General features: G+C 36.5%; 1 protein-coding gene and 1 long non-coding RNA gene across 4 annotated transcripts in view; one reads left to right on the plus strand and one right to left on the minus strand.

Annotated features, from left to right (window-relative positions):
- Positions 1–8,726: 8,726 nt before the first annotated feature.
- LOC111811349 (ABC transporter C family member 2) overlaps positions 8,727–19,696 on the plus strand; it is a 37,866-nt gene continuing 26,896 nt past the window's right edge. Inside the window, exons 1-6 of one of the 3 annotated variants that reach the window (XM_023698156.2) lie at positions 8,727–9,400; positions 9,731–9,909; positions 14,184–14,223; positions 17,805–17,961; positions 19,288–19,402; positions 19,483–19,563. In XM_023698156.2, the coding sequence (XP_023553924.2) occupies positions 9,068–9,400; positions 9,731–9,909; positions 14,184–14,223; positions 17,805–17,961; positions 19,288–19,402; positions 19,483–19,563 (905 nt within the window). In that variant the 5' untranslated portion in view covers positions 8,727–9,067. Of the gene's footprint in view, positions 9,401–9,730; positions 9,910–14,183; positions 14,224–17,804; positions 17,962–19,287; positions 19,403–19,482; positions 19,564–19,696 lie in introns of those variants that run through there. The other 2 variants (XM_087118246.1, XM_087118247.1) reach the window with 2 other exon arrangements.
- LOC111798676 (uncharacterized) lies at positions 15,396–16,986 on the minus strand. The gene is made up of 3 exons (XR_015411999.1): positions 16,694–16,986; positions 16,516–16,589; positions 15,396–15,670 (listed from the first exon to the last, which is right to left on the minus strand). It is a non-coding gene; the product is annotated as an uncharacterized LOC111798676 (long non-coding RNA).

The raw sequence follows: 19,696 nt of genomic DNA on the forward strand, positions 1-19,696 counted from the left end.
ACATGTGTTTGCATTCATAACCCCAACCGTGGGGTAACTTACTGAGTATTTCATAAAATACTCAAGCCACGTGCTACCTACATTTTTCAGGTAAAGGCAAGACGCCAATGCACGGTTGACGGTGGAGCTGAAGACACCATGAAAGTTGGAGATGGGATATGTTTAGGAGTTTACTTTCATTAGACTAGACTGTTTTAAGTTATAACATTTAGTATTGTTTTATTTGGATTTATTTTGAATTCAGTATTGAAGGTTTTTTTTCGGAGTTTAGGTTTTGTTTTTTATTCATGAATCTTTATGAAAGACTCTTCCAAGGTTATTTATGATGAGCTTCCGCTTAATGAGATATGTATGCATGGATGAACGTTACTAATTAGGTTAAAAGAAAATTAGGGCGTTACACCAGATCATTACATTCGTGCCATCACTCTTTCAAATTGATTAGAAATAATAAGAAAACATATTAGTCATTTTACTTTACAATTCCATAAAATAGAAATATTATAATAAAGGTCAAACTATCATTTATTCCAACTACTTCATGAGTGGAACTCAAAACATGTTCATTCGGTCGCCGACGTCATCAAACGTATATCGGTTTTTTACCTTTATTTGAAAATTTGTTATAAACGTATATCGGTTTTTTACCTTTATTTGAAAAATTGTTATAGAATGATGAACATTTAAAAAAAAAAAATCAATAACTGAATTCACTATTAGGATAAAAATATGCTTTCACATAAAATATATATTTCATGACGGTTCCTAACAATACTTTATTCTCTAGGTAGGGTTGTATGCTTTACTACTCCATACACCGTCCACACATGCACATGAATCTAATAAGAGGATTTGTTAACGTACTCTAATGGGATAATGCAAGCTTATGCTATCAAAAACTAACTAAATAAATAAATAAATAAGAAATGTGTTCATACATGACAGGTTGGAGAAGTAATCCATGACTATATGATATACAACATACATGTGGTCCTCCATTAAAAAGTCATGGTTCAACGGTATGGTACACTTAATACTTACATAATTATCATGACTTATATTCCTTACCATACGGATATTTATTCATGGTATTTTATTCATGTTTATCATACTTCATGATTATCTCACAAGACATAAATATGATCATATCAACATAGCATTCATAATCTATAACGACAGAAAAAAAAAAAAAAAAAACAAAAATACTCGATCGTCGGAAAGGGTGCGAGAATTCTAGTGAGGCACCGAGTTGTCGCCCCCCTCTCGTACACGTTCTCCCCCGACGCCCACGGTATGCCAAAACATGCCAAAGCTTCAGCCGTGCTTCAAAGATCCACCTACAAGGAAAAATAAATGAGATACAGATAGAGAACGAGGAAGAGAGGGACCCATGTCTGAGTTTTTTCGGTGAGAGAAAAACGAGAGAGCGAATTTCTATGATGAACGAAACACGAACGCAATAACTAACTAGAGACCCCAATAACTAACCATTCATGGTAAGAAACTCTCAATTCCGGAATGTTTTACATCTTATTTTCGTGGTGGTCAAACCTCAAGAGACCGCATGTGCCACGTGTTATTATAAGAAAATTTTGAGATGCCAAGCACACGCCTCTAGATTCGAACCCACGCGCTCAACCTTTGATAGGCCAATCCACTTACCCCCACATGGATGGCTGAAAACAGGCGTCCAACTTAATGTACTCATTCCATGTTTTCTATGTCTTTTAGGTAACAAAGAGTTAGTCAAGGTCAGGAGCGGACTTTAGAACAGGTGCCATAGATAAGCCTCACCTGTCATCCTCCACACCCCTGTTGTTTGAATGTTTTGTGTCGGTTCCTTATTTTGTGTTTTAAATACTAATGTATAAACTTTAGTTTGATATAATGTATATTAAGTTTTAAATTCTATATGTTTTATTTTGCGAAAAATTTGCCAATCTTTTTTTGAGTCATCGAGTCAGTCCCAATCTTTACAGAAGTAAGCTGCATGGTTCCGTTCAAGAAAGAGGGATGAGGAAATATATAAAGCCTTCCAGATCAAGTCAAAAAGCTCAACATCATTATTGTTGATTTTCTTTGCTAGCCAAATCTTCCTATTGTTGAATTTTTTTCCTAGCCAAACCTTTCTCATTATTGTTGATGTTCTATTTTAGACGATAGTTATTGTTATGCATAAATTTCATTTTGATAGTTTAAATCCAAGAACCCACATTTACATGATACCAAAATCCACTTAATTTTCAGAAGAAAAAAAAAAAAAAAAAAGGGTTATGTGTGGAATCGATAAATTACTTATTATTTGTTACCGTACTTGTGATAGTGTATACTTGCACTATTCTTGTGAATTTTATACCATTTTACTATATATACCTTCACAAGCGATCAACCTCCACGACATCCAAATATGATATAAGTAGTTTACAGAACCTCGAAACTAGTTGAATTACTATTGAGTGTAGAGTGGGGTCAGGGTCGATGTCGTGATTCCGTTAAACCCGTTATGGAGAAGAACTAAGGACTACATGGGTAGTTAGCTCAAGATATGGACTCCTATTAAGTATAAAATGGGGAACTTGTAAACTAGTCCTAGTTGGACTAGGGACTACACAAGTAGATGTCAGGATGAGAACCCTTATTGAGTGTAGAAACGAGTCAAGGTGGAGAGGTGCTCGGTAGCTGCAGTGTCATAGAGGGGTGTCAATCGGGGTGTCAGTTAGTTGTATTCTTTTAAGATTGATTTTGTATGTATTTCTTTCTCCTTTGTAAGTAACTTGGACAAGTTTGAATTGTTTTCCATTTTGGACTTTGAATTTTTTTTTTTTTTGACACTATGTTGTATGTCTTTTAATCCGCACAAAATTTTTACCGTATTTTCTACACTCTTAGTGGTTTGTTTTATTTGTGTTGCTTTCGTCTTTTTGTTGCTGTCCAATTTTTCGAAACTTTGAAAATTGGGTCATGACCGGTAAGAAGCATGTTGCTTCTTCCTCCTCAAATCCTCCTTCCTCCCGTGTGCAACCGATTGTCACCCTTCCAACGGGACCTATTGTCTCGACACTATTACCGTCAACAAGATCTTCTTTCCCAGCAACCTACTTGGTTGTTTTAAAAATTTCATATATTTACGAGATGTTCTGATAGAACCAGAATACGATGATCCAAAGATTACTGAAATCATAAAAAATGTCTACCTATCAAGATTTTTCTATATCTTAGAAGATACTCAAAACGAGTTCATTTTGGTCGACAACAAATTGGTGGAGGTCACTCATATTCAAGATCGTGACGATCCTTCTATGATCGCCCTACTCAAAACTAAAAATTTCCAACACTCATGAATCTAACATATTGAAAACAAAATTTGAAAAAACATTCTCAAAACCTTTGCATAAAAAAACATTCTCAAAACCTTTTATTCCTCCATCTTTCTCATGTCATGATTACTAAAGGTCCTGGTATAACGTTTCTGGTACAAGACTTTGAGTATTCTTGGTTCATTCAATTCAATCAGAATGCCTACAAAATCAATTATTGGTTCATTCAATGGCCTTAATGGGGGAACAATGGCCTTAATAGGGGGAACATTTTCCCTGTCTTATCGAAAATCCTTCCATTATTTCTTTCAAAACATTTAAAAAAATCCTTTTCTATTTACGATGCGTTTCAGCGTATACTAGATAATATCTTAGAGTTTTCTAATAGAGATCAATTAAAACCCTATCAAACAAGTCTTCAAAATCATTAAAATCAAAGTGGTGGAAAAATACACCAACTCCCATGCCTATGCAAAAACCGTGAAAGCATGGCTAACAGAAAAGGGCCACTTTTGTTAGGATCGTACAACAATGCACACATTCAATATAGATCAACACAAAGAAATAAAAGAGAGATAATGCAAGGAGAATTCCGGCTAAAGGATTTGTATGGATGAGTATGTACAAGAGAGAATAACGGTTGACTAAACTATACATAGGTAACAGTCTCCATAACTTAACAACTTTCAAGATCTAACCAAGAAGAAAAATTATGAATTCCTCAACTATCTATTCGATTCACAACCTCCCAAGTTATAGCAACAATGGTATCCATAGTTTTTGTTGAACGACAAAAGGTAGAATGATTTCTCGATGATTTATCTTCCTATTACAAAATATTCAAAAAGTAATCAAATGAACCAACATCGTCCCTTAACTATGTGTCAATAGACTAAATAATCGTTAAACTATTTTGTAAAAAAAATAAATTATTTTGAAGCACAAAAGACATCGAAAATCAATTAGATCGTTTGATGAGAACTGTGTGGTCTCCCGAGAATTGTAGACCTAGAGTCATCCAGAACATATGTTCACTATGACTATTCAACGCTATGGTCCGAATAGTAGGAGAAAGTTTGTTGTAAGACCATTGGTCAGAATTGGTGCTTGGTTATACAAAAGATGACAAAAGTATGAAGCAATATTGTTGTAACATTTAGGAGCATAGTAACGGTGTTAGATTAAATAGGGAAATTTAGGTAGTCACGGTAATTAAAGTAATTCCGCATTAAATGTAAGGTTAGGAGTATAGTAATTGCCTTAGATTAAATAGGAAAATTTAGGGTCGTTATAGTTGATATCAGAGCTCTAGGTTATAGATTTTGTAGACTAGCCTACGACGTTGGATTGACATGTTCCACGGCCCAATCGTCGATGCCTCGTCATTGTCAGGTATACCTAGTGAAGGATGAGAAAAGTACCGATATTTTTGTGATATATTTAATGTGATTGGGTTTAAATATTGAATGTTATGATAATGTACGCTTTTATGCTATGATATGATTTTATGCCAATGCACACCTTTAAATTACCGCAATAATGTTTTCTTAACTTATATAGTAGATTGCAAGTAATATTATTAGTAAACAATAGACTTCGATAGAATTATTTTTGGTTTCTAGAACCATGCTGTCCAAAGAACACGAAAAAGGTAGAAGAGGAAGGGGACGACCCCCCACTAGCAGAAGGGGAAGAGGAGAAGCTAAAAGAAGCTCTTCCCAAGAAGGGTCGACAATTGGACCCTATGCACTCGAACCACCACCAAGGGAACCCCCGTTATAGCCTGTACTTCCTTCAGAAAACGCACCTCCCCCACAAGTTGCACCACCTCCGGTAGCACCAACAGCTGGATTGGATCCCACCACACGATTAACGTGGGAAGCATTCTAGGCGATGATGCAAACAATGATAGCCACACAACAAGCCACAATGATGGCCACACAGCAAGCCACGAGGATGGCCACACAACAAGCCAACAACTTGCAGCCGGACAAAGGGGCAAATTCGTAACGAGACTTCAAATGGTATGACCCCCATCCATTCATCGGTTCAAAGGAAGATTCTATAGCGGCTCAAATGTGGATCGCAACTATGGAAACGACCTTTGAATCAATGAGGTGTCCAGACAATCACAAAGTAGCTTGTGCGACATATGTGCTACATAAGGACGCAAAAGTGTGGTGGGTGGATAAAAAAAAGAATATCAACCCAGGAGAGGGGTTCACGACATGGGATACATTTAAGGAAGCCTTCTTGAAACAGTACTATCTGAACGAAACCCGCATCAAGAAACAACAAGAATTCAATTACGTGACTCAAGGCGAATGCACCGTAGATCAGTATGACCAGAAATTTATGAGGTTAAAGAGGTTTTGACCGTCAGTAGTAGACATTGAGGAAAAGGAGATGGAAAAATTGTGTTGAACCCGATGACTCGCCGCACGGTTGAGGCATTCAACACAAAATCGTAGGAAGAGGCATTGAGGATGGCCAAAGTTTTGGAAGAACCTTAGGAAGAGAAAAACTCAGAGCCAACGGTTGCCGTAGGACAGAAACACCCCATTGAGCCCAGGCCGACGGAATTCCAACCACTACTGCAGAGACCTCGATATCATGACAGGTGACTTGCCCCGCCCCCAGTAGATCAAACTCTAGGACCGAAACGTGAAAAACCCCTGTATCGTGAATGTGGGAAACAACATTGAGGTAGATGTATGGCAGACTCTAGTGTATGTTACAAGTGTAGTCGTGCAGGTCACGTGGCTAGAGTCTGCCCTATAAGGGACACGGGAAACCCAAGGGAACCATCTAGAGGTCCTATTATTCGAGAACCCACCATGCAAATCCGCACACAGACCAGGGCATATGCAACGACCAGTAAAGATGGAGAACGTCTCGCACCATGGTGACATGTACACTTTCCATAGGACACTTTGCATTAACATTGTTTGATTCAAGTTCGACCCATTCTTTTGTTTTCTTGCCTTTTGTTAGTCAAGCACGGTTCATAGTTGAACCCTTATGGCATGTGTTGTCGGTCAGTACCCCAACGGGAGTAGACCTAGTTACTGAAAATAGAGTAAAAGACAGACAAATAGTAGTACCTAGACGAACTATCAAAGTAGACCTAAAAGTAGTAGATATGACGGGTTTCGACGTCATACTAGGAATGGACTAGCTACTGAAAACTTTGCTAGTATAGACGACCACAAGAAAGAAGTAGTATGCACATCTCCAAACGGACTTACCTTTAAATTTAAAGGAACTTGCACAGACACCACCCAAAAATAATATCGATGATAAAAGCTAGACGCCTGGTACAACAAGGGGGATGGGTGATTCTAGCCTGTGCCATAGACACAAAAGGAAAAGAGAAAACAATGGATACAGTATCCATAGTAAACGAATTCCCAGATGTCTTCTCGGAGGACCTCCCAAGAATTCATCCTTCACGAGCGGTAGAACTTCGAGATAGAATTTGAACCAGGAATGGGACACATCTCTAAAGCCCCATACCGCATGGTCCCAACAGAATTAAAAGAACTTAAATTACAACTACAAGACTTATTACATAAAGACTTCATTCGACCTAGTGTATTCTCTTCGGGTGCGCCAGTGTTGTTTGTTAAAAAGAAAGACAGTTCGATGCATTTGTGCATTGACTGCAGAAAATTAAATAAGAGAACGATAAAGGACAAATAACATTACCATGCATCGATGACCTATTCAACCAATTTTGAGAGGCAACAGTAATTTCCAAAATAGATCTTAGATCAGGATACCATCATGGCAGTTGCCCATTGCGTCGATTCCCTTGACTTCTTCGTTCAATTCTGTTACTCGTGCTTCCAGGAAGCGAACAGTACCAGGGACTTCTTTGAGGAACAACATTTTCTCCTCTATCAAAGTAAGCCGGTCGGCTTGTGCTTTGGGTGTTGACTTTGTCGTCGACATTGTTTCATTCATTAATGTGTCAAGGAGCTAACAAAGCTCTGATACCACTTGTCATAATCACACTTTTCTTGGTAGCAGACTTTGCGATTGTGCGACACTCACTTCTCAGCAGAAAGTGAGTCAAGCCAATTTGTATTCATGTCGCTTTTGGCCAGGCAATGTATGCTCAAGCCTCTGGCCTCGATTTGAGAAATAAGTTTTAGAAAATGAGGGCAGAGAGATTTTAAAAAATAGTTCGAAAGCAAGGTTGAGTGAGAGATTGAAAACGGTGTTATATAGCATGCAAGCAAAGGAAATAACAACGACTTAAACAATATAACTTTTCAAGTAGGGAGAATTAAGGTCTGGCAGGCCTATACGTGATTTTGCCAAATGGTCATACAAAATTAGGGGGAGGAGTTGAAAACTAGTCACATCCCCATAGTATATTTTGGGGCGATTTAGGTCTGTGAAAATACAATAGTAAAACAATACAACATGGAATAACATAAAGGGTTTGATGTGACATGAGCATGTTGCCATAGGTAACATGCTTTGGACAAGCATGATCGTGATAACTAACCTGCTCATCATCCAAGGGAGGTTTGTTGGTGAACTCATCCCATAGAACTATACAGTCACCAAAAGTCAGGGGAACGACCCTTTGTGTGTGCTAACTCCCATGACTAACCACGTGATCCACATCTCTCCATAAAAGGACGGATCTACACTACCAACATGGTCCATGTCCCCCAATAGGATAGGTCTGCAGTACATAATAATCAAATTGAACTGTCAAATCGCACAACCCTAACTGGCTCCATGCTTGGGTCAATGATACGGGTACAAGAGTGGAACTTGATAGTACAAGTATTAGAGTAGAAAGGGTAGTATCTGACGGCTTAAGAGCTACCTTTGCCATTCGTGTATGCCGTAGAGGTCTACTAAGTTCTTGGGGCATTTAGGTGGTTTAAATCACATCTCTCACATCCAAGAAATCATGCAACAAATTGACTCATGCTAAAAAAAATAAAAAAAAACCCACCATCAATGTTTGTTGGAATGATTTCCTTGGTAAATTTAAATTTATGGTAAACAACGTACCATTTAGAGCGGGGGAGAACTTATCCCAAACAACAACTTATTTTTTCAAACTCGGACTTCAAAATTCAAAGCAACTCAATTCTTCAGACACCGACTTTCTAAACTATAAACTCTAAACTCTAAACTCTGACTTCAAAACTCGCACCCCAAATACCGAACTTATTAATTCTCTAATTCATAACCCGACCCAATACCCCAAACTTTCCCCTAAATAAAGTTATTTGGAGGCTCTTTTAAAAGACGTCTCTCCCATTTAATTTGGGCTTAATAAAAGTTTTCTTAAAGAAAGAAAGAAAGAAAGAAAAAAAAAAAAAAAAAAAAAAAAAAAAACATCCGTCCTCATTTATCTGGGGATAAGATAAACATTTTAAAGAACAGTCTTGTTCCACTTGCTAGACAGTCTAGAGAGAGTTCAGAATGTGGAGGCCAATGCATGGAACCCTAAGACAATTTCAGAGAAGGAGGCTTTGCGACATTGTGGCTAGATTCATAAATGCATTCACTGTTTTCGAAATTCTCAGAGTTTGAATCTGTAAACGACGGAAACCAGTGATTTTATTTCACTGGGGAACTGCACGAACTGAGAATTTCAGTTCTTCGTTTAAGGTGCTTGGAACTGATTGTTCTGCTGTTGCATGGAAGGAATTTTATTGGAATCGCTACTCATTTATTTTCATCGATTTCCTTGCCAACATTAACAATTGGAATCAAGAATGGCCATAGAGCTGTTTGTTTGGTATTGTCGTCCAGTTTTTGGTGGCGTGTGGACAAATGCTGTGGATAATGCTTTTGGCGCTTATACACCATGTGCCATTGACTCTCTGGTGGTTGTTATTTCTCACCTGCTTGTTCTAGGTCTATGTATCTACAGAATATGGCTGATGAAAAAGAGTTCTGCCGTACAGAGGTTTTGTTTGAAGTCAAAGATTTACAATTATGTACTGTGTTTGTTGGCTGGTTACTGTACATCTGTGCTTTTATTCAAATTGATCATGGGAATTTCAGTATTGAATTTAGATGGGCAGGCTGCACTCGGTCCATACGAGGTAGAGTGTTCCCTACAATACTTCGAATTATTTTATCCTGAAATTTAACATTCACACTGCAATGGCAATGTTGGCAATATCATTTTAAAAGGTTGATATGACCTGCAGTATGATATATGGGCGCTATAGGAAGAATTTGGTTTACTTTGTATTACTCTTTAGAACCAAAGATTCTAAGTGTGAAAAAGATTGAGACATCGTATGTTTAACTTGATGTACTAGGCAAGAAGAAATTGACTAACTAAGAGGTAATTTTGTTTAGTTTTGGACATGGTGAGTGGCTTTTTGATCGAGTTCACAGATATTAAACCTTACGTCCTTTTGTTTCAGGTTGTTGCCCTGATAATTCAGGCCCTTACTTGGTTCTCAATGGTTGTAATGCTTGTTGCTGAAACCAAAGTTTATATTTTTGAATTTCGATGGATCATCAGATTTGGAGTTTTCTATATATTAGTAGCGGACGGCGTGATGCTCAACCTAATTCTTTCGGTGAAGGATTTGTACAAGAGGTATTTCTTATAAAAGCTATTATGTCTAAATTTCAAGTTACCATCATTTATGACCCTGGACGACATTTTACTGTTCTGTTCCTGCTGTTATTTCTTTGAATAATTAGAAGTTGTCATGTAAACAATCTATTATGCCTTTTGGAGATGTGGAAAGAACAGAGAAGTACATCCTAAATATTATTTTGTTTGTCATAAAAAGAAGTAAAAAAGAGAGAAAATAAATTAAGATATTAATAGGGAATTCAGCTGCAAGTCCAAATTAGCTTTGCTTTTTTCCTTATTTTTTTGAGATGGGTGCATTTTCCTTGTACAATACACAAATGATAAAATAAATCTTAGATACGAAGTAACAAGATAAGATAAATCTAAATAAATCTAACTAAATCTCTAGTTATTAGGTAACAATATAGATAAGATTAACTACTTATCTTATTTAATGGGATTACATAAATATTCCTTAAATCAAGTTTTTTCTTCAACACTCCGCTTGGATACTAACTCATGAAACGTTAAGTTATAAAATCCGTTTGCTAATTCAAGTTGAGATGACACATAACTAATTGCATACTATTACCTCCTCGAATTTCTCCTCGATAAAATGTCGACCAATTTCAATATGTTTTGTCTTATCATGTTGAATAGAATCATGTGCAATATTGATGGCTGATTTATTGTCGCAGTACAATGTTATGAGATCTTCTCCCTTAGTTTGTAAGTCATCAAGAATTATCTTCAACCATAAGAGTTCACATAACCCTTATGTAATAGCTCGAAATTTTGATTTAGCAGATGATCTAACCACCACATTTTGCTTCTTACTCCTCCATGTTACTAAATTACCTCCAAGAAAGGTACAATAACCTGCAGTAGATTTTCTGTCCACTCGGGAATTGTTCGGTTTGAGCAAAATTCCTTTTCTTAAAGTTCCCTTCAAATATGTAACACTCTATCTGTTGCATGAAGGTGAGACTCTGTGCGGATCATGCATGAATTGTCTAATTACACTTATTGAGTATGCTATGTTTGGTCGAGTTTGGTCGAGTGTGAGCTAGATATATTATTTTTTCTACTAGCCTTTGGTACATTTCTCTGTCCACTATAGGTTCTTCCTTTGACTCACCCAATTTCTGATGTGGATCCATTTGGCGTTGATGTAGGTTTACATCCGCTTTTCCTATTTCCATCAATAAATCAATCACATAGTTTTATTGTGTTATGAGAATGCCCTGAGCTAAATACTCTACTTCAATACCTAGAAAGTACTTTAGCCTTCCAAATTTCTTCATCTCAAATTCTTTCATCAAGTTCACATGTATTACAATGAAAATAAGAGACTTGAAATACTTCAAACAAATATGGAAACATAATTTTCATAACTCTAAAGGAGGGATGTCCCATGCGAAAGTGATGTAACCAAATCGCATCTTTATTGGAGGAACTAAGATCTTACACGGGTGCAGGGTGTCACAATCACACTTTCTCAAGACGTTTGCAAGCGATTGTGCGACACTCACTCTCACCACTGAGTGAGTCAACCACTTCAAATTTGAGCCACCGTTGGCCAGATGGCACATACCCAAGCCTCTGGCTCCGCTTTGAGAAGAAAATTTTAGAAAATGGGGGCAGAGAGATTTTCAAAAAAAGAAAATGAAAGTAATAATGAAAGGAAAGTTGAAAGCAATGTTATAAGATAGCAAGAAAGAAAGGCAACCCAACAGCTTAGATAACATATAACTCCGAGTAGGAAGATTTGACGACTAGTTGCATCCTCCTATAGTACATTATGAGGCATTTCAAGTTCACCAGGCATAGACATGATTTTTTCGAAACATCATACTCCTACTAAATACAACAATAAACTATGCATCATGGAAATGGTAAATTAAAGTGATAAAGTAGTACAACATGAGGGGCTTGACATGCCACGGACATGCGGCCATGGGCAACATGCCCTGGACAAGCATGACTGTAGTATCCTTCCCCACTTAATTGGTTGATGTCTCTATCAATCGTCTTCTTTCCAACTCAATGATATGACTTGGTGGCAGACTGTAGGTCTTCGGTAGGCTCCCAACTGATTTTTGCATTATGCAGCCCCTTCCATTTTACCTGGAACTCTTGGACGTCTCACCACGATTTGCCGACAAGATGCGTTCGTTCATCAAAGATCTCTTCTATCTGTTTCTCAGTGGTATTTTTCATTGTGACGGGAGGGCGTTACTTTGTTGCGTCTGTGGTCTTCCTCATCGGGATGGTACAACTTCAAACTACTTACATGGTTGACAAGGTGAATTTTCATCTATGAGGGTAGTTGAAGCCGATATGAAGTGTTTCCGACCTATTCAATGACTTCGATTGATCTCTCATATTTTCGTACTAGTCTTTGATCTTTGTTGCCTTGGAATAGAAATTGTTCTTGTCTCAGCTTGATTAGAATTTGGTCACCTGCCTGCAATGGTGGCATTGGTTCCATTTGCTACTGTAATTTTTCGATTATTTGGGTATGGTTTATATGTTTTAAAATATTGAGTGAGGAGTAATGTGATCCGCTGCACCAGAGTTTATAATCCAAGAATTATCCTTTGTTCATCTCTGAAACAAAAAGTGAAGGAAGACTTACCTGAGATTGTTAGGTACTGGAACTTGATGGTTTGTTGAGGGAGTCAAATGATATCTTCAATCTCTCAATTTCTTCATTATTGAATCCACTAGTCTCCACAATTGGTGGCTTTTGTTATGAATTGGAATTCCTCTGTGATGTACTCTTGTGCCTTCAACATGTCTCCCTTGTTTCTCCAACCACGGTTTTGTGAGCTTCCTTGATTTTCCCATTCATGGTTGGGAGGTTTTCCATTCAACTTCCAGCAACTCTCCTTCGTGTGTCGCGGTTTCTTGTAGTGGGTACACCATAAATTGTCTCGGTTACTCTTCCATTTGTTGCCACTTCCGTTGTTTCTATCTTTCTCTATAGCAAAGGTTGATGCATCTGAACTGGGTTGTTTATAAAGCATGGTTTCGTTTGATCTCTTCTGCTCGAATAAGGGAAATTGTTTATTCTAGGCTTGGTATTTCCTTTTTTCTAATTATTTGTACACGGACTTAGTCAAACTCATTGTTCAGACCTTCCAAAAAATTGTAAACATGATATGCTTCAATAAATTTCTTCAGGATTGTGGCATCTGCAGTGAAATTCATCTTTAATAGACGATAATAATCGAGTTCCTACCACAATGTTTGCAAGACATTGACATATTCCGTGATAGTTTATCCTTACTTCGTAGCTCTAATCTTGATCTTAATTTCATAAATCTGAGTAACATCTCTATCATTGAAGTAAGTGTGATGAACGAAATCTCATATGACTTGTGCGTTTTGTAAAAACATACATGTATTACTGACGGATGACTCTATAGAATCCCAAAGCCATGACATTATCATGGAGTCTTCCTCGTCCCATGCAACTTTCTTATTCTTTTGAGATTGGTACATTTGCCTTCTATAATACACAAATGATAAAATAAATCTTAAATACTAAGTAACAAGATAAGATATACCTAAATAAATTTCTAGTTACAAGATTAGATAAATTTCAATGAATCTCTAGTTACTATGTAACAATATAGATATGATTAACTACTTCCCTTATTTAATAGATTACATAAATATTCCTTCCATCAAAGTTTTTTCTTCAACAGGTACGTCATAGATAGTTGTGAAATTTGATGACAATATCTGAATTTTGCAGTTTCTTTGAAAAAAGAAGTCATAGAAAATCAAACGGTAAATATGAATAGATTGTTTCCTTGTATATATATCATATAATTATATTTATAGCTGTAATTTTTCTTTTCCATAGAGGTATAGATTGATTGATTATTTTTAGCATATTGATTGAAAGTCTTCTTGTATAATTCCATCATTATTCACTCAAGGAATTTATAAACTATTTGCTCTTGTACATAACTTGAGCATTAGTCTCTTTCATCTCTTCAATGAAAAGTTAGTTTCTTGTAAAAAACTAATCTTTATATATTTGGCGGTTCTCAAACCGCAGGGGAACTGAACTGATTACAACTCTACATAGAATTATGTTTATAGCTGTAATTTTCTTTTTCCAGCATATTTGAATGAGTCTTTCTTGTATAAATCCCATCATTCTTCATTCAACGAATTAAGAAATTCTTTCCTCTCATATATATCTTCAAAGCTCGACCAGTCTCTTGAGCATACATTTACACATTCCATGAGTTCACATTTCTGTTTTGTCCTTTCAGATATGTCCTGTATTTGTATATCAGTGAAGTTCTCTTCCAGGTTAGTTTGTTTTCTCCCTTTAGTCTGTTATGCAAATTTTATATTATTTTGCACTTAATGGTGGAGAAGAATGTGAGCAAAGAGTAGTTTGGTGAATAGTGTTGGTATGAACTAAAGTAAAAAAATTTAGCAATATCTGGTGTTCAACTGTTGAATATATAAAAAGCAATCTTTCTCTCTCGCTGCATGTTTTCTTTGTAAATGCTGTTCTTTCTTACTCAACTTTGTTTAGTTTCCTTTTTCTAGCTCTGAGGATGAGACTACTTACCTAGTTAACTAAATCACGATTCATATTTTCCTGAATGTACAAAAATTAAAAATTGTTTCTGTTTGTTGCTTGCTCTAATTAATATAAAGTAAAATGTAAAACAAGGATTATTTTATTTTATTGTTATTTTTTGAATTGGGGATACTGCACTTCATTCAATATTGTTGAATGTATATTTAACAATATTGAATATGATTATTATGCATGAGCAACTAGTTTAATATGATTATTATGCATGAGCAACTAGCACTTGGGAAATTTAGATTGTTTCCAATGGGCATCCGTGTACAATATTGAGGAACTAAACATTTATGCATGTTTCATAAGGTACATATATAGTTTAATGTGAGTTTTGTCTCCAAATCCTAACAAGACACTCCTCCTTTATGCTTGGGTAATAGTGGGGTATTCTTTGTAAGGAGGCATTTGAGCTTCTGAGTTATATTCTTCGGGTTACAAGTTTGCTTTCTCGATTCGAGGCTCTTTTTCAAGACCTTTTGGTGTGGGTATGACCTGTATAGTGATTGTTGCCTCATGATGGAGGAGTTCTCGTTCCATCGGCCTTGTCTTGATAAGGGGTGTGTCCTTTGGTGGACTGGTTTCTTAGCTGTTATTCATTGCACTTGGTTGGAGAGGAATGAGAGAAATTTTAGAGGATTTGAAAGTGTTGGAAAGATGTCTGGGACCTTGCCAACTTTAATGCTTCTCTATGGCGCCTTTTTCGATAGACCTGTGTTATTACTCCTCGGTCATATTATTTTAGATTGGAGCCCTTTTTATCTTTTAGGGCATTAGGTTCTATTTCGAGCATTTTCATCTATTCATTGATTCAGTTAGGGATAAGAAATCAGTAACGACTGTTCTCCGACACATCGAATCACGAATCGCTACGTGGACTCTAGGATAAAAAGCCTTACAACATTTTCATTTGATAAAACGGGAGACACAATAAAATTAATGTTATCTGATAAGCATTAAAAATCCAAATAGTTCCAAAACATAACGAGATCCGCGGAAACACAACAAAAGAAAAACAGTTACAAAATAGAATAAGTTTCCCCAAAATAAACATCAAAATGGCATTAAAACGACATGGACAAAGAGGACTCGATCAAAGGGTCTCCACTGTAGCCGCACGGCTCCACACATTCCCGCCTCCGACATTGGTCTACTTAGCACCTGAAAAATAGCAACAACATGGGATGATTACAAAAATACTCAGTAAGCAACCTACTTGTAGGCTCTTATCGGACTTAATCCTATTCACGGAAACTTTGACTATATGCTCGAATCTATCTCTAGCAAAGACTACTATGGTCTCCAAAGAAGACCCCATGGATTCTCATTGATATGGATTTTCTTCCATACCTAACTATCTAATGAGCTTAAATAAGTGGATTTTGCCTAGTGGTGTCTGGTCTTAACTACCTGTTCTTGAGAATCAGTAACTACCTGTCACTATGCCTCGCCGGGCTGGGTCAGTAAACTACCTGTCATAAACCCCGGTCGGGTTTAGATCAGTAAAAGGCCATGGGTCTCCCCACTAGGCACCCCTGACGTGGTACTACAGTATGATACTTACTAAGGCCATCCATATCTACAATAGGTGACAACTAAAAGACGGTAACCCATAATCTACGAAATTCATAATTCACGCTATCTAGCACATAGCAAAATAGTCCAATTCACACATGGGCAATAAAGGGGCTATCCACACCCCAAAACAAAACAGCACAAAGTATCAAGGCTCACATCGTACTTATCATGCAAATCAAGAAATAACAATCTATCTCGACTTCCTTGGAAACACATAAACCCAAACGCTTATCAGAGAAATTCACAATAATGCATGCGGAAGCTATATAACCCTAACTATAATCAAGGTATAAACACTCACGTTATCGAAGTACCATAAATGAAACTAATGTTAACCAAACTCCTAAGTATAATACTAGATTATTTGCCCATACTCCAAACCGACTCCTACAAGCATTTCTTAGAACTTGCTCCATGCGGTTACTTACTTGTTGTAGACTTTTCGAGCTTGTTTCGGGTCTTCAACAAATTTCCAATTCGTTCAAAGATCTACAATTAGGTCCTACATTGAGAAAATATATCAAAACTATAGAAGTTGAGTAGGATTCGAGTTAAAAATAGTCCAAATTTACGAGCATTGGCCTCTGAACCGAGGGTCATGCATACCTTCGAGTCTAGTTTTGGGTAGTGGATCAGAATCTGCTAATTGGGTCGGGTCGGGTCCAACGGTTCGTTAAATCCATCGTTCAGCTCCTTCCTTCCAACGACCTTCCTTTCCTTCTTCAGCTTCTTCGACTCTTACCAATGTTCCCTTTTCTTTTTCCTTCTTATTTCAAAAACAGCTTGGTTCAACCCCCTCCCTCGGATTTATTGGCCTCTCACCAACAAGATTTAAAGAGAAGATTTTGGGTAGGTGGCAGACCTACCCACTGCCTTTTCATATTTCTGCCTCGTATTTCTGTCTTTTCATATTCCATATATATATTTTGGTTTTATTGGTACAGCTGGCTTTTCTTCATTTAATGCCAGCTGTATGAGTTATTACACAAAATCCTTCCCAACCCTTTCTTATGATCGGAGTAGTAAGGAAAAATATGATTGAGGGTCTCCTCCTTCAAACAGAGAATGCATATTTTTCCATATTATACTTGTAATATAATCAATTGATGTGATTAATCAAATATGTAATTGTAACCAAAATAGAACTTGTTCATGCATATGGTAGAAAGTTTACAGAAGTATATAATTTGGAACTTACAGAATAGTAGAACCGTTGATTTGGAAGTAGGATTGATTTTGTTGAACTTGAACACTGAGATTTCGTGGTGTAGAGTGACCCTCTTGAATTGGCCGTTTATCTAATCAAAGCATATTTGGTCTTCGTTACTTTATGTTCATTGCTTTTGTCAGGTGAACCCTTACATATAATTCCTAAATAATTGTAAATACTTTCATTTGTAATATTAAATAATTTTATCGTACATAGTTTCACATAATAAGTAGGTACAAACTTACTATTATAGATTAAGCATTGCAAATACTTTACGTTTTGTTCCCTGACATTGAAGCTGAAAATAAGATTCATTTGTAAGATTTTCTCCCTCTAGCTTGAGAATTGATAGGATAGAAAATCCATGAGTATGCTGTTCTATGCACGCATGTTCACTAGTACTACTATCCATCACTAACAGCGAACTAAATAACCTATTAGTGTTGAGTTGGATTTCATCCTATTCTACCTTACTAGCTTTCTTCTGAGATTTTATTTTTGCTGTAGGCTTTATTTGGTGTTCTCTTGCTCCCATATATACCTAACTTGGATCCTTATCCTGGTCATGCCCCTCTACGTAGTGAATCTGTTGATGTTGCTGAATTCGAAAGACTTCCTGAAGGAGAACATATATGTCCTGAGCGGCATGTGAATTTGTTTTCAAGTAAGTATTATTTTTGTAAAATCCATCATCGTGTCCTTTGTGAAATATGAAGGATAAAAATCACTTTTTTTTTTTCTTTTGATATTTATGAGTATTTGGGTCAACTTGTTGTTGTGATTTTTGTAAAGGCCTACTTCATTCTATTTATCTTCATCCATTTGGCAACCCTCCATTTGACCAAGTGGCCATAGCATCTTTGTAATTATCCCTCCATTTTCCTTTTAAATCTTTAGCTCAAAAGTTGATAATTATCCATTAGCCGACTTTATCATCAATTAGTCACCTCCTATTTACTTTAAATCCCAATTAGCTAAACATGGAATTTAAATTGCTAAGTTCGAATAACTTAAGGGTAAATTTTAAATTTGTGGGCTGGTAAAGCTAATTTTAAAACAGTCATCTCTTTTTTATTCCTTTATTTATTTATTTCTTCATCAACTCACTAAATGCCAAAAGCTCCAATATAATATTCGTTTTGTGTACCGGGTGTTACACTGACTTGCTTGAAATGTTCATAGACATTGGAAGGAGCAAAAGATCAACAAGCGAGCCATCCGACCTGCGAAAATGCATTAAAGAAAAGGGAATAATTGACATGTTCTTAACATCTTTAACAAAGAACCCATCATCTTCAATTCAAATGCTAAAGTACTTATTATCAATGCAACGATTTCTTTCTTCCATAACAAACTTGGGCAAAAGAAAGGATTGAGAATTTTTTTTAACGAAACAAGTGAGAGTCCACAAAGAACCCATCAACCAGCAAAAATGGAATCTATGAGTATCAGTGAACAAAATGAAAGACTTGAGTGAGACCTATTTACTGGTCAAGCAACATAGACGGACGACGACAATGTACCTTGATTTGTCCCTTGGATTGATGGGAAACAAGGGGTTGGGACGTTAGTGTAGGCTGAAGATGCAAGGGAATGGAGAAATGTGGTGGCGACTTGAGTCTGAAGGTGGGAAAGGTTATGTTTGGTGGCAACAACGATTAGGGTGTAGAGGAGAAATCACATCTAACCAAAACAATTTTGACAAAAATACAAACACAGAAATTGTGGAATTATGTGCCCAACTTATTGGTTATTAGTATAAGTTAGTAGTGGCATGTTAAGTAATTTAGAAATTTATAGATGGACAGAGTAGTCTAAAAATGTTTTACAAAGATTGTCCCTTTTTAATAGATTATAAATTACAGATTTAATTTTTAAGTGGTCTAAAGGACAACAATAGTTCTCTCATGAATTGGTTTAATGCTCTTCCACAATCGTTACTTTTTTCCACACATATATTTCGTTTCTAACTGTGGTTACTTTTCACTAGAAATAACTTTTGCGTGGATGGATCACATAATGAAGCTAGGATACAGAAGACCACTCACGGAGAAGGATATATGGAAATTGGATACTTGGGATCGAACTGAAACATTATACAATAAGTCTGACTATCTCACTCTCGACATTATTTATTCAATTTTTTTAAACATTATTTTTGGATCTTATTTACTATTTGCTCTAGCTTCCAGAAAACTTGGGTTGAAGAATCTCAAAAATCCAAGCCATGGCTTCTTAGAGCATTAAATAGTAGCCTTGGAGGAAGGTGAGTAGTGGACGAGTGAAAAATTGTTTCCATTGAATGAACTATATATTTACCAGTTGTAGTTTTCTTTCAAAGGTTTTAATGTCCTTTATGGAAACATTTTCCTTGTTTTGAATGGTGCATTCATAATTTA

The sequence above is a fragment of the Cucurbita pepo genome, chromosome 15, assembly GCF_057944985.1.
Source record: "Cucurbita pepo subsp. pepo isolate OVF chromosome 15, ASM5794498v1, whole genome shotgun sequence".
In the NCBI taxonomy this organism is placed as follows: Eukaryota; Viridiplantae; Streptophyta; class Magnoliopsida; order Cucurbitales; family Cucurbitaceae; genus Cucurbita; species Cucurbita pepo.